Source organism: Rhinopithecus roxellana, chromosome 8 (genome assembly GCF_007565055.1).
Source record: "Rhinopithecus roxellana isolate Shanxi Qingling chromosome 8, ASM756505v1, whole genome shotgun sequence".
Lineage (NCBI taxonomy): Eukaryota > Metazoa > Chordata > Mammalia > Primates > Cercopithecidae > Rhinopithecus > Rhinopithecus roxellana.
Genome location: NC_044556.1, coordinates 111,746,839 through 111,765,982, shown reverse-complemented (window position 1 = coordinate 111,765,982; position 19,144 = coordinate 111,746,839). Strand labels below are relative to the sequence as shown.

Genomic DNA, 19,144 nt, shown 5'->3' with positions numbered 1-19,144 from the left:
ACTGAATTGGGTAGTGGGGATTAACTGGATACACTCTGCCACCAATTTCTGCCTCCTGCATTTTATCTGCTTTAGGGTTGCAAGGGGCAGAGCTATGAACACAGATGCCCACTCAACAGCCAGTTCCTGGGCCAGTCACAGGGTTGGGAGCTGTGGCACCCACAGACTAGGATGTTTGCCAAAGCACCTAAGCCCTACCAGCCTTTGATGACCCCTGGGTTCCTCCCACTTCCTCTCCTCCATGTCACAGTTCCTGGCTGGTGTTCCTGAGAGCAGGCTGTACATGAGTCCTGTAAATGTCAGTCCAGTTAAGTCAAAGGGGGTGGCTCCTCCTTGCACCTGTAGGCTCCAGCTAAGATCTGTGTGGCCCTGCCAGGCATCTGGCTGTCTGTCATCTGGGAAACAATCACTGTTCACAAACAAGGGCTTCACTCCTTCGCTTGGTCCATCTCCTGCTAAAGTCAGAATGTGAACATTGACAAACAGCGGCTCCCAGTAACTCTGCTAGTCAGAAGTGATTATTCCAGCAGTTCAGAGGAGGAAGTGGTGGTGCCCAGGGCCACGGGATAAGAAGAGTAACAGAGCTAAAGGATCCTGTGCCTCAGTCCAACCACCTTGTCCCCACTTACTCAACCCGGCCACTTTCTTTGGGGAAACTGATTTCCTTCTGCTCGCCCTTGAAAGGAGATCCTAAGGAAATTGGAACAACGGGCAGCAGCTACCCTCTGGAAGATGGAGAACCTTCTCCGCCTTCTCCACTGCGTGGGAGAATCCAATTTTGGTGCAGAGCAGATGGAGAAGGGGCCCTGGGAATCAGGCCTGCTCAGGGACCGGGTTCAAACTTTCTCTCAGCTCTGGAGCCTGAAAAATGACCACTCCCCAGGGACGACCCATGTCAGAATTTGGGCTATATTCAGCATAGTGTAGCGGCCAGCAGCCCTGTCTCGGGGTGGGGTCCGGAGGCCCTCATCCTCTCCCAACGCCACTGCGCACAGCGGTAACCGTGTTCACTTCTGCGAGCCCCGTGACCCCCACTCAGGGCCAGGACTCACGGCAGACCCCCTGCGCATTCCCCAGGGTCGTCCCGAGGCTCGGAGTGGCCTCCGGGTGCGCGGCCTTTCCTAACCCGGGGACTCCGCACGTGGGCGCCAGGCCCGGAAGGCGCGGGTGCGAGCGCTACCTTTGGCGTCCCGCAGCGACAGGAGGGGCTGGGCGGCCCGGGCTTCGGCTGGCGGGGGGCTCGCAGGGGGAGTCTGAAATGAGGCGGCAGACGGCGCGCGGGGCCTCCTCCCTCCGCTCCATCCCGCACCCCCAATTCCAGCTTCCATCCCAGCCGCGCCTCCCGGTCTGCCGTTCCGGGCGTCCACCGGCCGGCGTGTCCTGGGGGCGCCGGAGAAGGAGAACAGCGGAGAAAAGAGCCCCGGGCCGACCTTCCGGGCCGGCGGGCCCGCGGGAAGGACCGGGCGCGGCGACGTGGCTGACCTACAAAGCCCCCGGCCCGGCGGCCAGGCCCAGGCGCGCGCGGAGCTGGGCGGGCCGGGGGTGTCGGATGTCACCCCCAGCGCACACCTCGGCCGGGGGGCGGGGGAGCGAACCACTGAGATGCGAAGACCTCCCCGGTCCTAGAGCGGAGCAGGAAGTGTCCCAGGGGAGGGAGCCGGAGGGCTCCGGCCTTTCCTTTCCTCGGCGTCCGGCGGGCTCCGGCAGCGGCCAGGCCTGCGCCGCCCGCCAACAGGGACGAGCCGCGGCGGTGAGTGCACCCCGGCTCCCGCGGCCGGCCCCGCCCCGCCCTCCTCGGCCCGCGCCCGGCCTCCGCGGCGCCGCCTCCCCGCCCAGAGCCCAGCGCTCAGGAAGGTGCGGGCGGGGAAGAAAGCAACACCATTGTTTTTCAGGCGCCTCCATTTGCCCCCGAGCCGAGCCGTGGCTTTCCGGATGATCGGGAGACGCGGTGTGGACGGGCCGGGAAAGGAGCCGGGCGCCTGCGGAGACGCCGCCTCAGCGAGTACGCCCGGCCGGGCGGGCTGGGAGGATGAGGACTGCTGCCCTGGACTTCCGCCGCCACGGGAGGGCTTTCGGCCGGACGCCGGGAGGGAGCTCCAGGCTGTGAGGTGAGGAGCCCCGGAGCCGGCGAGACGGGGGACGCGCGTGTGAGGGAGAGCGAGGGCGCGGAGGGCGGGCTGCCCCTTCCCTGGCCCACAGCGACCTTCTCCTTCCCTTTCTGCCGATCCAGCTCGGTCCCTCCTCCGCGAACGGCTGGGAGCTCGCTCCGCCCCTGCGGGGCCCTCCTCCGCCTCACTCACGTTAGTTCATTCATCAGGCATCTCCTCCGAGCCTCCGACGCGCCAGGTGCCGCCGTGACAAAGACGGACGCGGCCGTCTGGTTGGAGACGATCCGAGTGGCAGCCCGGGTGGGCGCCGGTGCTCCGGGGGGGCGGACCTGAGTAGTCCTGGGCGCTGCAGGTGTGTGATGGGCGCCGCAGGGGGCCGCCGAGCAGGGCGGGCGGGGCCCACCCCGGGCTCCAGATGCCGGAGCCGCCCTGGAAGGGAATCCGGTGGTGGGGAGCCCTGTAATGCGTCCAGCCCGACGCCTCCACGGCCCCCATATGCGTTTCTGTATGTGTTGTTACTTTGGAAAGCAAAGAGATTCAGAGCAGTGGGTGTTTCTGGAACCACTGAGTTGTTTCGTAGCTTTTCTGGCATCACTTGTCTTCCTGTGAAATGGGAGTGAGGCCCGAGTCCCCCTTGTGAGCTGTTGGAGGTTAAGACGCGGCCACGCTGGACAACCTCCTGCAGATGGAGGAGTGGCAGGCACTGCCGGTCCTAAGGATCACAGAGGCCTGATGGCAGAGAAGGGCACTGTGAGTGTCCCCATGTGCCCTTTCACGGGTCAGTGTTCTAGAGTGGGAATCATGAACACCAGCCAGGTATACTGGTTGCTGGTGTCTTTTGCCACCCTGTATGTGTCGGCTAGTTGTCTGCACACCAGCGGGGAGGTGTAGGGACCCCTGAGTCCCACCTTGAGGGTGTGGCAGCTGCAGTGTCCAGGGGTTCTTTGAGGGCTGAGCTGTGCGGTGACGGACCCACTCTTCTGTCCTGGCCGAGGAACGGCTTTGGCGGGTGTGCCGTTGCCTTGAATGTGGTTTGAAGAGGTCAAGGATAGACATGAGGGTGGAGGCGAGGTTGAACGTCAGGCAAGAGTTGGCAGAAGACTCATAGGAAACCACTGATACTTCTAAGTGCAGTGTTGTTTGTCCCAGGTAGACTGCATGTGGCTCTCTCATGTGATGTTCCCTGTCCCTGGGTGTTTTCCCCTGCCTCCCATTGCAGACTCTGTTGGGCAAAGCTGATTCTGGCTGGGTTGTCCATCCAGCACTGAGCACCATCAGCCCTCTGCCACCAGCAGGATGGATTTTCCATTCCTGGATGTGCTTGAAGGCTCATCCGATGCATGTCTGTCTTTGTCTTTCCAGCTCTATTTTTAAAGGTCTTAAGAACAACAACAGTGACTTCGGCTCCAGAACTTCAATATAGTGGCCTGCTTGGCCTGCCCATCTCGGGTCTCTCCAGGAGGACCCAGCCACTTAAGGTACCAGAGAGTCTTGATTACATCTGCATGTGGCGCTGTTGGTTTCCTGGGATGCTCAAAACACCAGTGTCACGTTGAAATGCCACCACTTTCTCCCAGATTTCCTGCCTTGTTCATCTAGTCACCCGCTTACGGGAATCCACACGTAATGGTACTGATGGGGGGAGGTTATCTTTCTGTCTGTTTCATTCTGTGTGTAAAGACCAGCCACACCGACACTCCCTACCTTTCCCAGGGCTTCTCCAAAGGGCTGGTCTCTGAGGGCATTGACAGTTTCCTTGTCACTGTCCCCCAGAAATGACCGCAGGAGACCAGAACACTGAAGCCAGTGATTTCTGTTTGGAAATAGGGTCGTCTTCTGCTGCTGACCCCCATCAAATCCCATCATGCCCACAGCCCTGTGCCCCCGAGTCTTGGCTCCGAAGGAGAGTGAGGAGCCCAGGAAAATGAGGAGTCCACCTGGAGAGAACCCTAGCCCCCAGGGGGAGCTTCCCAGTCCCGAGTCCTCTCGGCGCCTCTTCCGCCGTTTCCGCTACCAGGAGGCGGCAGGCCCCCGGGAGGCCCTGCAACGCCTCTGGGACCTGTGCCGGGGCTGGCTGCGGCCTGAGAGGCACACCAAGGAGCAGATTCTGGAGCTGCTGGTGCTGGAGCAGTTCCTGGCCATCCTGCCCCGGGAGATCCAGAGCTGGGTGCGGGCGCAGGAGCCTGAGAGCGGAGAGCAGGCTGTGGCCGCGGTGGAGGCACTGGAACGGGAGCCCGGGAGACCCTGGCAGTGGGTGAGTAGAAGGGGTGGGGCTGGGACGGGTAGAGATCTGGTGCTTAGACACTGGCTGGGCCATGCATGCACTGGCCGGGGAATGAGGAATTCCATTGAGAGCCATGTACTTTGGTTAGGCCCAGACTAGAGTTTCCTAGGAAGGCCAGTTTTACTCCCTGAAGGCTCTAATTTGGGCATGATGGTGTCGTGCCCCTTTACGGCCCAGTCCAGGGCCTAAGTGGAGCCTTTGGTGGGCAGCTGTGGAGTGGATGGTCACCAGGCCCAGGGAGAGATGAGACCTCTTCACCTAGCCCTGAAAAGCTCTCTCTGGGATTGCAGCTCAAGCACTGTGAAGACCCTGTGGTGATTGAGGATGGGGACAGCCCTCTGGACCAGGAGCAGGAGCAGCTGCCAGTAGAGCCCCACGGCGACCTTGCAAAGAGCCAAGATGCCCAGCCCATAGCCCTGGCACAGTGCCTGGGGCTCCCAAGCAGAGCACCAAGCCAGCTCAGCGGGGATCCAGGTATGCAGCCCAGGGAGTAGCAGGGGTGATCTGGGGGAGCACACACCGCACACTGTACACTGGGGTGGTTTTTAAGCTGATGGCTTTTACATCAGCAGTTTTCTCCTGTCCCCTGAGGGGCTATGAGCTGTTATCAGGGTGTGAGTCCCTTCCTAGAGCAGTTAAATGAGAATCTCATCAGGATGTTTGTTCTCTTCATGGTTCTAGATCCTCTTGGAGCTAACTCTTCTGTAAGTGGGTGTCATTGAGGTGGTGCCCTCTCATCTCTTTGAGGGTGCATCTTTGCAGGATTTGTCAGTTTGATGACAGCTAGGGACCGCTAGTGTACAACTAGGGCCTGCTGCATGCATGGAGCATGACCATCTCTTGTCTCTTGGAACCTCTGTTTCCTTGGCTAAACAATTCCTATTTACAGGAGCATTGTAATGCTGCAAAGAGATATAAAAATATTTTGGAGAACACAGGATGGTATCTAGTGTGTGGGACCAGAACATCAGCTAGACATGGTTTGAGTATGTGTATGAAGTACATGGTTGCTACAGAAAAGTAGTTTTGTCGTCAGATTATAAACTTAGATTTGAATCTTCTGGGTATGATATGAGGCATGCTTCTAAACTCCGAAAGCCTCAGTTTCTTCCTCTGTCCAACAGAGATAGTAATTACCTTTTTTGGGGTTTTTGGACAATTAAATGAGATACAAGCTATAAAAGGCTGAGCACAAGGCCTGAGATGCCCAAAACTTTTTTTTTTTTTTTTTTTTTTGAGATGGAGTCTCACTCTGTCACCTAGGCTGGAGTGCAGTGGCGTGATCTCGGCTCACTGCAACCACCACCTTCCAGGTTCAAGCAATTCTCTCGCCTTAGCCTCCCAATTAGCTGGGTTATAGGCACTTGCTACCACGCCTGGCTAATTTTTGTATTTTTAGTAGAGACGGGGTTTTACCATGTTGGCCAGGCTGGTCTTGAACTCCTGACCTCAGGTGATCTGCCTGCCTCGGCCTCCCAAAGTGCTGGGATTACAGGCATGAGCCACCGCGCCCGGCCGCCCAAAACTTTTAAGTACATATCATGGGAAACCAGTACTCTTGGGTTGAAGGAAGTCTGGCACATGGGTTCCTCTGGGTGGACTTTCCACAGTGCTCTGTAGGTACAGTGGAAAGAGAGGGTCTAGGGGGCCAGGGGGGCTTTCTTATGACTCTGCATGGACTTGCCACAGTGCTGTATAAGTACAATGGAAAGAAAGTGTCTGGGGGGCCGGGGGGCTTTCTTATGACTCTGCATGGACTTGCCACAGTGCTGTATAAGTACAATGGAAAGAAAGTGTCTGGGGGGCCGGGGGGGCTTTCTTATTGTTTGCAGAAGTTGTGTTGCCCTTACGATAAGCGTTTCAGTAATAAAACCAAAATGCCTATTGAATTTCTCTGTGTGGAAAAACTATAGTGACTTCTGTACAAATCGTACAAACTCTTCCGCCTTCTCTTGCTTGTAAGTCAAGATTGGTGTGTTGTTTGCTGCCATAACAAAGTACCAGAGTGGGTGGCTTATGTAACAGAAGTGTATTCTCTCACAGTTCAGGAGGCTGGTGTGTTGTTTGCTGCCATAACAAAGTACCAGAGTGGGTGGCTTATGTAACAGAAATGTATTCTTTCACAGTTCAGGAGGCTGGAAGTCTGAAGTCAAAGTATCAGCAGCCTTGGGTTCTTCTGAAGCCTCTCTCCTTGGCTTTAGACGTGCGTAATGTTAACACTAGGAGAAGTTTGCAGATAGGGATTTAGAAGGAGCTAGGGGCTGAGCACAGTGGCTCACACCTGTAATCCCAACACTTTGGGAGGCTGAGGTGGGCGGATCACCTGAGGTCAGGAGTTTGAGACCAGCCTGGCCAAGATGGTGAAACCCCATCTCTACTAAAAATACAAAATAAGCTGTGTGTGGTGGTGGGTGCCTGTAATTCCAGCTTTTCGGGAGGCTGAGGCAGGAGAATCGCTTGTACCTAGGAGGCAGAGATTGCAGTGAGCTGAGATCACGCCATTGCATTCCATCCTGGGTAAAAACAGTGAAACTCCGTCTCAAAACAAAAACAAAACAAAACAAAAAAGAAGGAGTTGGGAGGGGAAGTCTCTTATGCCACTGGCTCTCCTTGGGACCCGTAAAAACCTATGAATATCTGGCCCTGAAAGCTGACAAGCTTTGTGCCAGGACTCTTGATGACAGGCAGTTTTCTTCCAGGGAGAGGAAGAGGAAGATGTTTACACTAAGAGAAGTTTGCAGAGCGAGTGTAACAGACACCTCTCTCTGGGTCTCTTACATGGTCTTTCCTTTGTGTGTGTCTGTGTCTTTATCTCCTCTTCTTGTAAGTACACCAGTCCTATTGGATTAGGGCCCACCTGGATGACCTGATTTTATCTTAATGACCTCTTTAAAGACCCTGTCTCCAAATACAGTCGCCTTTTGGTGTACCTAAGGGTTAGGACTTCAACATAGGAATTTGAGAGGGGCATAACTTAGCCCATAACAACAGGCATAAGGGAAGCAGCCAGTCACCCACATAATGCACGTGCAAGTAGCTTGGGTTATTCAGGAAGTGGGGGCCTGTGAGAGGCCTTGTAGTGGGGTCTGGGAAGGCACACAGGAGGAGGGGAAGAGTTTCAGGAACTACAGCAGCCTGTGTAGTTGCTTCTTGATAAAGTTCTGAGATAAGCCAGCAACCACAGATGGGGTTTAGGAAAACAGGGCCAGCTCTCCCATTTCCATGAGCAATAATCAATAGGCAAAGTAGGTGTGACAAGAGTTAGCAATCAGGAAAACCTTAACTATTAGGACAATTTATCATTGGAATGCACTACCCGTCAGAGCTGTATAGTTCCTCATCTTGAAGATCTTCCCCACAACCCAGGTTCTGTGTAGGGTCTGCAGCTCTCCAAAGTGATTCTCGAAAGGGTCCATGTATTCATTTATCGGGGCCAAAGGTAGGGTGGGCTACATATTCATATGTGTATCTGAGATAGCCACATATCCCAGAAGGTGGCAGGTATGAGGAAGCAGAACTAAAATACCACCTGCTAGCCAGGCACAGTGGCTCACGCCTATAGTTCCAGCTACTAAGGGTGCTGAAGCAGAAGGATCGCTTGAGGCCAGGAGTTTGAGACCAGCCTGGACAACATAGTGAGAACCCACCTCTAAAAAATAAAACACCCCCTCCAGGAGATGTTGATCAAAGAGTACAAAGTTTCCATTAGATAAGATGAATAAATTCTGGAGATCTGTGGTACAGCATGGTGATGTTGATTAAAAATAATGCATCTTATACTTGAAAATTGCTAAGAAAGTAAATAAGAAATGTTCTCATCACAAAAATATGAGGTATAGATTTGTTAATTAGCTTAATTTAATCATTTCACAATGTATAGTTATCACATTGTACAGTTTTCATACACAAAATACATACAGTTTTTGTCAATTATACCTTAATAAAACTGGGAGGTTTAGTTAAATAAAGATGAAGATAGAAACTTGAACTAGAACGTACACACACAAAAATACCACCTCCTCAAATCTACACCCATCCAGCCTGAGCTTCCCTTCAGACACAGTGAAGAGGCTGCCTTCCACTGAGACCCCTAGAATGGCACTGCCATCTGTATGGGCTCCTGACTCCATCCTTAGTTCCACATAGCCACTCCTGCAGCTGCTGTTTCCTGCAGGCTTTGTGTCCCAAGTCTGAAAGGCCAGGGACACTGACCTCTGGGGTTTGCTGTGATAATGACTTAACATATGACCTAGGGTTAACCAATAGACTATAGCACAGCTCTCCAAGTCTTCATCTGAGAAAGGAGTACCTTTTGAAACACAGAGCTCGTTTTTACATGGCTGCCTTGTTGGCAGGGAATGTAGCTCATGGCAGAAGCCTGAACAGGGGGTAGTTTCCAATTTCAGGAGACAAGAGTGGCAGAGTCCCTGGTAGCCCAAAATAAGGCTGGTGAGATGGTCCTAAAGCCACACTTTACATTTTGTATGAGGGTCTTTAGGGCACTGTGTCAAATGCTCTTTCAGGAGTACCTACAGTGGTAACAGTTTTTCTTCTTTGTTTAATTTCTGTTTTCAAATTGACAAAAAATTGTATGTATTTACGGTGAACAGTGTGAGGTTTTGATATCTATACACACTGTGAAATGATTAAATCAAGCGAATTAGCTGGGCATGGTGGCATACCTGTAGTCCCAGCTACTCAGGAGGCTGAAGTGGGAGGATCCCTTGAGCTCAGGAGTTCTGTTCCAGCCTGGGCAACATAGTGAGACCGGTCTCTTAAAAAAAAGTCAAGCTAATTAATATAATGCATTACCTCATACCCCTCTCCTTTTTCTGTGTGTGGTGAAAATACTTCAGATCTACCCTCTTTGCAATTTGTAAGTACCCAGTACGTTGTTACTGCCTATAGTCACCATGTTATGCAATAGGACTCCTGAGCTTACTCCTCTCGTGTCACTGAAATTTTGTACCCTTTGACCAGTGTCTCCCCAGTCCCCCCATTCCCTAGCCTCTGGTAACCAGCATTCTACTCTCTGCTTCTATGAGTTCAACTTTTTTAGAGTCCACATTTAAGTGAGAGCATGGAGTATTTCTCTTTTTGTGTCTGGCTTATTGCTCATAGCATGTCTTTCAAGTTCATCCATGTCATCACAAATGACAGGATTTTCCTTCTTTTTATGGAGTTCCACAGTAATTCTGATTGCCAACAGCCCTTACTTTTTTTTTTCATTTGAGACAGAGCCATGTTCTGTCGCCCAGGCTGGAATGCAGTGGTGTAGCTGTGGCCCACTGCAGCCTCGATCTCTCAGGCTCAAGCAATCCTTCTGTTTCAGCTTTCCAATTTTTTTATTTTTAGTAGAGATGAGGTCTTACTGTGTTGCCCAGATTGGTCTTGAACTCCTGAGCTTAAGCAGTCCTCCCACTTTGGCTTCCCAAAGAGCTAGGATTAGAGGCATGAGTCACCACATCCAGACCCTAATAGTTCTTATAGATTCCTCAACTCTACGGCTTTTTCTTTTTCTTCTTCTTTTTTTTTCTTTCTCTTTTTCTTTTTAAGAGACAAATACTGTCTGTGTTGTCCATACTGGTGTGGAACTCCTGGGCTCAAGTGATTCTCTCACCTTAGTCCCCAAAATAGGAATAGCTGAGATTACAGGCTTGTACCACCACACACGGCTGAACTCCATGGAGTTTTAACCTTTATTTTCCCATAGTTTGGATAACAATGCTGAGGTCCGGGGACCTACCCGAGGTGAAAGAGTTCATTTAATTGACTGTGCCATCATGAACCCAGGCACTCTCTGTTACAGCCCCCCTTGTTATATCTGGAAACAAAGTCACAGCAATCTTTGTGGTTTACAGAGTGCTTTTCATGTGCAGCATTTTGTAATCCTCATTTTACAGGTAAGAACAGAGACTGGGGTTTTATGAAAAGCACCGTGAAACAGCTCCCTGTTGGTGCCTCTCTTGTGATTTTGTTTGCTACCAAAATGGCAGTGAAGAGCTATGGGAAGCTCAGAAGGTATCAGCACCAGGCCTGGCCCTGGTCCCCTTTGGGACACCATTTTCTGATCTCTTTCAGTTCTGCAAGATGCTTTCCTTCTTCAGGAAGAGAATGTGCGGGACACACAGCAGGTGACCACCCTCCAGCTACCCCCGGTGAGTGGTTTCTACAGGAGTCCTTGAAAATCCCGTGTTTGCCTCTGTAGGCTACAGGGCAGCTTTCCTAGGGCCCCAGCCAGCTTTCTAACTGCCACACAGGATGTTCAGTCCAGGCCCACAAAAGCTAAAATGGGCAGAGCGTGAGCTTAAGAGACGCCCCATTTCTCCTCCTGCCCTGTGGTCCCAGCCGCTCACTGGGTTGACTGTCATCAGGCCACCTTCAGGAAGCTCTGTGCAGATGATAGCAGGAAACAAAGGCCCATAAGTCCCCATTGATGGGCCTCTCAGTGTGTCTAAGTTCCCCTCTTGTGAAAAAGGAGATCTCTCTGCTCTTTTATTTTACAGAGAATTTTTCAATTTAATAATCATCGCAGCAATGGTTATATTTTAGAAATGTTAGGAAGTGGAGGGAAGAAAGCACAGATAATTTCTTTTTTTTTTTTTTTTTTTTTTTTTTTTTTTTTTTTTTTTTGAGGCGGAGTCTCGCTCTGTCGCCCGGACTGGAGTGCAGTGGCCAGATCTCAGCTCACTGCAAGCTCCGCCTCCCGGGTTTACGCCATTCTCCTGCCTCAGCCTCCCGAGTAGCTGGGACTACAGGCGCCCGCCACCTCGCCCGGCTAGTTTTTGTATTTTTAGTAGAGACGGGGTTTCACCGTGTTAGCCAGGATGGTCTCGATCTCCTGACCTCGTGATCCGCCCGTCTCGGCCTCCCAAAGTGCTGGGATTACAGGCTTGAGCCACCGCGCCCGGCCGAAAGCACAGATAATTTCAGTCCTGTCACAGATCTACATGGTGAGTCATTCCAGAATTTCCTCGAATGTACTCGTTCGTGTTTTTGTATAAGACTTGCTTACTCGAGGCCAGGCGCGGTGGCTCCAGCCTGTAATCCCAGCACTTTGGGAGGCCGAGATGAGCGGATCACGAGGTCAGGAGATCGAGACCATCCCGGCTAACACGGTGAAACCCCGTCTCTACTAAAAAATACAAAAAACTAGCCGGGTGAGGTGGCGGGTGCCTGTAGTCCCAGCTACTCGGGAGGCTGAGGCAGGAGAATGGCGTGAACCCGGGAGACGGAGCTTGCAGTGAGCTGAGATCCGGCCACTGCACTCCAGCCTGGGCGACAGACCGAGACTCCGTCTCAAAAAAAAAAAAAAAAAAAAAAAAAAAAAGACTTGCTTACTCGGGCGCTCTGAGGAGTCAGAGTCAGGGCTGGGGGCTGGTTCAGCAGGTGATCTTACTCACCTCTCTAGCCCAGTTGCTGCCTTTGGCCATGTTTTCTGGCCATATCTCCTTCACTTTCCCTCCTAATGCTTTCCACTGGCTGGCATGAGATTTAGTTATGACAGCATCATCCCCTCCCATGGGAACAGGAGGTGTGGCTCCTGTTTTTGTTTAGTTGCTCCTTAACAAACAGAAAACTGAAAAACAGCAGACACACTATTATCATATTTCAGCACAATGTCAGAAACTGAGCAGTTTGCTTTCTGCACAGTTCATTTGCCATGACTTTATTTATTTTTATTTTTAGAGACAGGGTCTTGCCTTGTCACTCAGGCTTCAATGCTGTGGCACAGTTGCAGCTCACCTCAGCCTCAAACTCCTGAGCTCAAGCCATCCTCCCACCTTGGTCTCCTGAGCAGCTGGGACTACAGGTGCATGCCACTACACCCAGCTAAGTTGTGTATTTGCTTGTAGAGACAGGGTCTCACTATGTTGCCCAGGCTGGTCTCGAACTCCTGACCTCAAGTGATCCTCCTGCCTCAGCCTCCCAAAGTGTTGGGATTACCGGCATGAGCCACTGTGCGCAGCCGACACGACTTTAAACTTGGAGAAGGGAGGGCTAGGGATGGAAAGGAGTTAGCCAGGTTACCCAGTTAGGGGGCATCTCCATAACTTGCTTTTGCCCCACCAAAGCTGTGACACACGCCCGTTTACCCTGATGCTCAACACATACATGTCAACGTTTGCTGTGTACTGTGACTATTCCCAAACATGAAGGAGGTAAAACCAGTACTTCTTATTAAAAGTTGCATCTTTAACAGTATAACGCACAAGGGGATGCTGTTCATTTGGTACCTATTGAGGTTTGGTCTTCATCTTTCCATTCCTGCAGTCCCTGGTAAATGCCATAGCGAGCACAGTACAGAGATTTCGATAAGTCAGTGTTGTTTTGTTACTCTGACAGTTTGTTCCCAGTGCACTAAAAGTCGCCATCATGAAGCTCTTGTTTATAAGTGTTTTTTAATTTCTATTTTTAATTGTAATATACACATAGCATAACATTTTCCATCTTTTTGAGACGGAGTCTTGCTCTGTCGCCCAGGCTGGAGTGCAGTGGCCGGATCTCAGCTCGCTGCAAGCTCCGCCTCCCGGGTTTAGCCATTCTCCTGCCTCAGCCTCCCGAGTAGCTGGGACTGCAGGCGCCCGCCACCTCACCCGGCTAGTTTTTTGTATTTTTTAGTAGAGACGGGGTTTCACCGTGTTAGCCAGGATGGTCTCGATCTCCTGACCTCGTGATCCGCCCGTCGCGGCCTCCCAAAGTGCTGGGATTACAGGCTTGAGCCACCGCGCCCGGCCTAAAATTTTCCATCTTAACTGTTTTTAAGTATGCATTTCAGTGGTGTTAAGTACATTTACATTGTTGTACACCCAATCTGTAGAACTTTTTCATCTTCCCAAACCGAAATTCCCTGTATGTTAAATAGTAACTCCCCATTTACCCTTTCCCTTAGCCCCTGGCAACCTCCATTCTACTTTCAGTCCCTACTAATTTGACTATAAATACCTGATATAAGTGGAATTATGCACTATTTGCCTTTTCGTGACTGGTTTATTTCACTCAGCATACTGTCCTCAAGGTTCATGTATGTCTTAGTATGTGTCGGAATTCCCTTCCGTTTTTTTTTTTTTTTTCCTGAGACAGAGTCTTGCTCTGTCACCCAGGCTGGAGTGCAAGTGGCTCGATCTCGGCTCACTGCAATTTCTGCATCCCGGGTTCAAGCAATTCTCCTTCCTCAGCTTCCTGAGTAGCTGGGATTACAGGTACCCACCACCACGCTTGGCTAGTTTTTGTATTCTTAGTAGAGACAGGGTTTCACCATGTTAGTCAGGCTGGTCTCGAACTCTTGACCTCGTGATCCACCCACCTTGGCCTTCCAAAGTGCTGGGATTACAGGTGTGAGCCACTGCGCCCGACCATGAATCCACTTCCTTTTTAAGGTTGAATAATCCTCCCATGTGTGTATATATCACATTGTTGATCCATTCATCTGTCGATGGACATTTGCATTGCTTCCACATTTTGGCTGTTGTGAATAATGCTGCCTCGAACATGGTACACATGAAGTTTTGTTTTTCTTTTTAAATTAACCTTCTTATTTTAACATAATTATAGATTCACATGCCATTGTAAGAAATAACACAGAGACATCCTGTGAACTTTTTAAACGCTCAATGGTAAAATATAGAGTAAAAATCTATATTCTATATATATAGTACAATTCACAGCCAAGGTATTAACATGGATACGTTCAAGATACAGAACAGGTGCTTCACCATATCTCCTGTTACCTAATGTCCACACTCATTTCTTTCCTACCCTCGCCCTCTCTTCAACCTCTGGCAACCACTGATCTGTTGTTCAGCTCTGTAATGTCATTTCATTTCAAGAATGTTACATAAATGGATTAGTATAGTATGTAACCTTTGGGAATTGGCTGTTTTCATTCAACACAATTCTGTGGCGCTTTATTCAGGTTGTTGCGTGTGTTACTACTATCCATTGCTTTTCATTGCTGAGTAGTATTCCATGGCATGGAGGGCCAGCAGTTCGTTTAACCATTCACTGGTTGAGGAACATCCAGGTTGTTTTGGGGTCATTATTGTATAAAGCTGCTATAAATATTTGTGTGCAGGTTTTTATGTGCACATCAGTCTTCATTTCTCTGGGATAAATGCCTGGGTATGCAATCGTTGGTAAGTATGTGTTTAGTTTTGTAAGAAACTACTCTTATCTGATACTAATATAGCTTCTTTCTTTTGATTACTAATTGCATAATATATTTATTCCGTCCTTTTACAGTCAACCTGCTTACATTATTATATTTGAAGTGAGTTACTTTTAAATAGTATATGTTTATTGTTTTGTTTTATTTTGTTTGAGGTGGAGTCTCACTCTGTCATCCAGACTGGAGTGCAGCGGCGCAATCTCAGCTCACTGCAACCCCCACCTCCTGGGTTCAAGCAATTCTCTTGCCTCAGCCTCCCAAGTAACTGAGACTACTACCACCAGGCCCGGCTAATTTTTGTATTTTTAATAGAGACGGGGTTTCACCATGTTGGCCAGGCTGGTCTTGTACTTCTGACCTCAGGTGATCCACCTGCTTCTTCCTCCCAAAGTGTTGGTATTACGGGTGTGAGCCACTGCACCCGGCCTAGACAGTGTATATTGGGATAATGTTTTCTAATCTGCTCTACCATTACTGTGTTTTAATTGGTGTGTGTAGACCATTTGTATTTAATGTCATCACTGACATGTTAGGGCTTAAGACTTTCTGTTTTTCTGGCTGTTTTTGTTTCTCTGTTTCCTTTTTCCTGTTTTTCTGTGGGTTACTTGAACATGCAGAATTCCATTTCGATTTACCTAGTGTGGTGTTGAGTGTATGTATATTTTTGTATAGCCTTTTTGGTGATTATTCTAAGTATTACATTATATATACATAACTTATCTACTGAGTGTCGTTTTATCAGTTTGAGTGAAGTGTAGAAACTTACTTCCTTTGTTCGGGTGCCATGGCTCATGCCTATAATCCCAGCACTTTGAGAGGCCAAGGTGGGAGGATTGCTTGAGCCCAGGATTTTGAGACCAGCCTGGGCAACATAGCGAGACCTTGTCTCTACAAATAATAATTTTTAAAAAATTAGCTGGGAATGGTGGTGTGCTCCTATAGTGCCAGCTTCTTGGGAAGCTGAGGCAGAAGGATTGCTCGAGCCCAGGAGGTTGAGGCTGCACAGTGAGCTGTGATTGTATCACTGCACTCCAACCCGGGTGACAGAGTGAGACCCCATCAGAAAAAAAAAAAGAAAGAAATATAATATGCCTCCTTTTCATACCCTCACCCTTCTTCCCCTATTATAATGCAGTTGTGTTAAATATTTCCTCTACGTACATTTAGAACCACATCATAGAGTGTTGTAATTTGTGCTTCAACTGTCAACCATTATTCAGAAAACTCAAAAGGAAAAAGAAAACCTATTTGTTACCCATATTTTGGCTTACTGTTTTATTTCTTCTTATGTTTCAAGGTTCCTTCTTTTTGTTTAGAGTATTTCTTTAGCCATTCTCTTAAGATAGATCTGCTGGTGATGGACTTACTTATTTTTTCCTCATCTTAGTAGGTCTTCATTTCCCCGTCATTCCTGAAGGATGTTTTCACCAGATGAAAGATTCACAGTTGACAGTTTTCTTTTAGTACTTGAAAAATACTGTGTTACTTCCTTCTGGCCTCCATGGCTTTTGATGAGAAATCTGCTGTCATTCAAAATTTTTTCCCTATAAGGAAGGTATTATTTTACTCTGACTGACTAAGATTTTTCTTTTTTTGCCTTCAGTTTTCAGAAGTTAAATTATGCTGTGTCTTGTTATGGATTTCTTTAGATTAACTTGTTTAGAGTTTGCTCAGCTTTTTTTTTTTTGTTTTAATAATTTTTTTTTTTTTTTTTTTTTTTTTGAGACAGAGTCTTGCGCTGTCGCCCAGGCTAGAGTGCAGTAGTACGATCTCGGCTCACTGCAACTTCTGCCTCCCTGGTTCAAGTGATTCTCCTGCCGCAGCCTCCCGAGTAGCTGGGACTACAGGCGTGCGCCACCACGCCTGGCTCTAATTTTTTGTATTTTTAGTAGAGACAGGGTTTCACCGTGTTAGCCAGGATGGTCTCGAACTTCTGACCTCAGGTGATCCGCCTGCCTCGACCTCCCAACGTGCTGGGATCACAGGCGTGAGCCACCGCGCCCCAGCGAGTTTGCCCAGCTTCTTAAATTTCTAGGTTTATGTCTCTTTCCAAGTTTGGGAAGTCTTGAGCTAGATTTTTCTAGTACTTTTTTATTCCCTCTCTTTCTCCTCTCCAGAGTGCTAAGGAGATGGGTTTTAGATCTCTTGTTAGAAACTGTGTGATTTATAAAGGTACCTGAGACTCTATTCATTTATTTTCAGCCTGTATTCTCTCTGTTGTTCAGATTGAATAACTTTATTTTTCCGTCTTCAAGTTGACTGAGTCTTTCTTCTGTCTCCTCCTCAGCTGAGCCTATTCACTGAGCTTCTTGTCTCATATTGTGGTGTGTACTGTTCACATTTCTAGTTAATTATTTTCTGTATCTTCTGTTTCTTTGCTGAGACATTTTGTGTCTATTTTTTCGTTTGTTTGGAGTGTGCTTATAATTGTTCGCTGAAGCATTTTATGACAGCTTCTTTGTCAGATAGTTCTAACATATCTGTCGCCTGAGGGTTGGCATCTATTGGTGGTTATCTTTGTTCATTCTGTTTCAGATCTTTCCAGTTCTTGGTATAGTGAGTGATTTTCTGCCTGCATATTTTTGTTTGATGAGACTCTGGACCTTAACTTCGGTGTAGCTGGTTTTGTTTGGTTGTGCTGTGTTGTTTTTGACATTGCTCCAGCAAGAGAAGGGCAGGTGGGCCACCACTTCTTATTACCTGGTGAGAGAATGTCAGGTTTCCTCCTGGGTCTTCACGGGCACCAAAGTGGGGACGCTCCTCATAAGCTGAGTGGGAGTGGAGTTCCAGCTCTCTACATGGTCTCCACGGGCGGGCAGGGGCTTGTTCTTAGCTAGCGTGGGAGGAGGTCCCAGCTCCCTGTTTGGCCTTCTGTGAGACCACCCCAGCAGGGGTGTGAGGGTACCTCATTGCATCTGGTGAGGGTGGAAGTCTAGGCTCCCCACTCATTCTCTGCTGGTGTTGGTAAGAAGGGGCCACGGTTTTCTTACGTGGGATTAAGTGGAGTAGAGCAGTTATGATCTGTGTGGCTGGGCTGCCCCTTTCCGGGTCCTGTGGCTGAGAGAGCAGGCTTTTGTTGGAGCTTGTGTTTGGTCTGTGCCCATGGGTATTTATTGGTGGCTGGCTTCTTTGGCTTCAAGTCAGGGAAATACGTGGTGGAAAGAAAAACCACTGAACTTAGCACATGTTCTTCCAAGGTCCCTGACCATTCTGCCACCCTCTCTCCACCTTTCAGAGTCTCCTGTGCTGGTTTATGCGCAGTGGCCAGGGTTTTCACTGTGCTTAGTGGGAGGCATTAGAAAAATCTCCTCTGAAGGTTTAGTCGTAAATATACATGTTTATCTATTTTCCCCATCCCTTCTCATGTGAAAAATTAACAAAATGTAGGAAGTGAAAAGATACCACTCATTCCCAGTCACGTGAGAAGCTTCTGCATGGTCTAGTGAACTCCCTTCTGGACTTTTCTCTGCCAATTTATTTGTGCGCCTCACAAATAAATCTGTCACAAATAAAAGGATTCTGCTGTAGATCACTGTCCTGTTTTTATGCTCCTCCCCAACAGCTAAGCATTGGTCCTCATGGTTCTAAAAGCTCCCTGGGTATCCTGTCAAGTGGCCGTGTCGGATTCTGTAGGTGACTGGAGTACTGTCTGTCCACCCACCTGGCCCTTGGACCTGGGTTTGCTCCTGTGATGCCATGACTGTCTAGTCAGTGTTCAGTCGCTTATAACAGAATACCTGAAACTGTAATTTATAAAGAAAATAGATTGACTTCTCATAGTTACGGAGGCTGAGAAGATTCAGGTCGAGGGGCTCCATCTGGTGAGAGCCTTCGTGCTGGTGGGGGCTCTGTGGTGTTCCGAGGTGGGTGCAGGGCATCACATGGCGAGGGGCTGAGTGTCCTGACATGCTTGCTCAGGTCTCTCTTCCTCCGCTTACAAAGCCACCAGTTCCGCTCCCATGACAACCCATTCATCACCTCTTAAAAGCCACACCTTTCAATTCTGCCACATGGGGGATCAAGTTTCCAACACAAGACATTTCAGGGACACATTCACACTATAGCAAGTAGATTCTCAAACACCTAACCAAGGCTGAAAGGAAAAAGCAGCCGATCTGTTGTTAATATATACTCTGCCCGCGTACACACACACACACACACACACACACACACACACACACACACACCCTTCCAGGAAGTCTTGTCAGAGTGCTGGATTCTTTTGTATTTTTTGTCAACCATGGTTTAAGAAACCAGCATCAGGTTGTTTCCCACAAGTCCTTGTAAGGAAATCCAGTGGCTTCCCGAGGCCTGTTTTGGATTCTCAACAGCCGGGGAAGACATGGGCTTTTCCGCACTGACCTCTTCCTAGCAGCACGTCCACTTGGGGCTCATTCAGATGCAGCCTCTGAGGCTCCACCCCGACCTACTGAGTCAGAATTTTTACCAAGATGCCTGTGTTTCATATGTACAGGCAAGAGTCCTTGTTCCAAAACCCTGATGCAATTTTAGAATTTTTGAGGTATTCTCTTTATTTTTATTTTAAATTTTTTCTTTGGAATTAATTTTAAAGTTAGGGAAGAT

At 49.2% G+C, this 19,144-nt stretch overlaps 1 protein-coding gene across 6 annotated transcripts in view; it reads left to right on the top strand.

The window, feature by feature from the left end:
* The first annotated feature begins 1,390 nt into the window (after positions 1–1,390).
* ZNF496 (zinc finger protein 496) overlaps positions 1,391–19,144 on the top strand; it is a 33,288-nt gene continuing 15,534 nt past the window's right edge. Inside the window, exons 1-8 of one of the 6 annotated variants that reach the window (XM_030936550.1) lie at positions 1,392–1,750; positions 1,893–2,108; positions 2,318–2,460; positions 2,689–2,858; positions 3,471–3,586; positions 3,936–4,362; positions 4,683–4,866; positions 10,474–10,550. In XM_030936550.1, the coding sequence (XP_030792410.1) occupies positions 3,973–4,362; positions 4,683–4,866; positions 10,474–10,550 (651 nt within the window). In that variant the 5' untranslated portion in view covers positions 1,392–1,750; positions 1,893–2,108; positions 2,318–2,460; ... (1 more) ...; positions 3,471–3,586; positions 3,936–3,972. The other 5 variants (XM_030936549.1, XM_030936553.1, XM_030936548.1 and 2 more) reach the window with 5 other exon arrangements.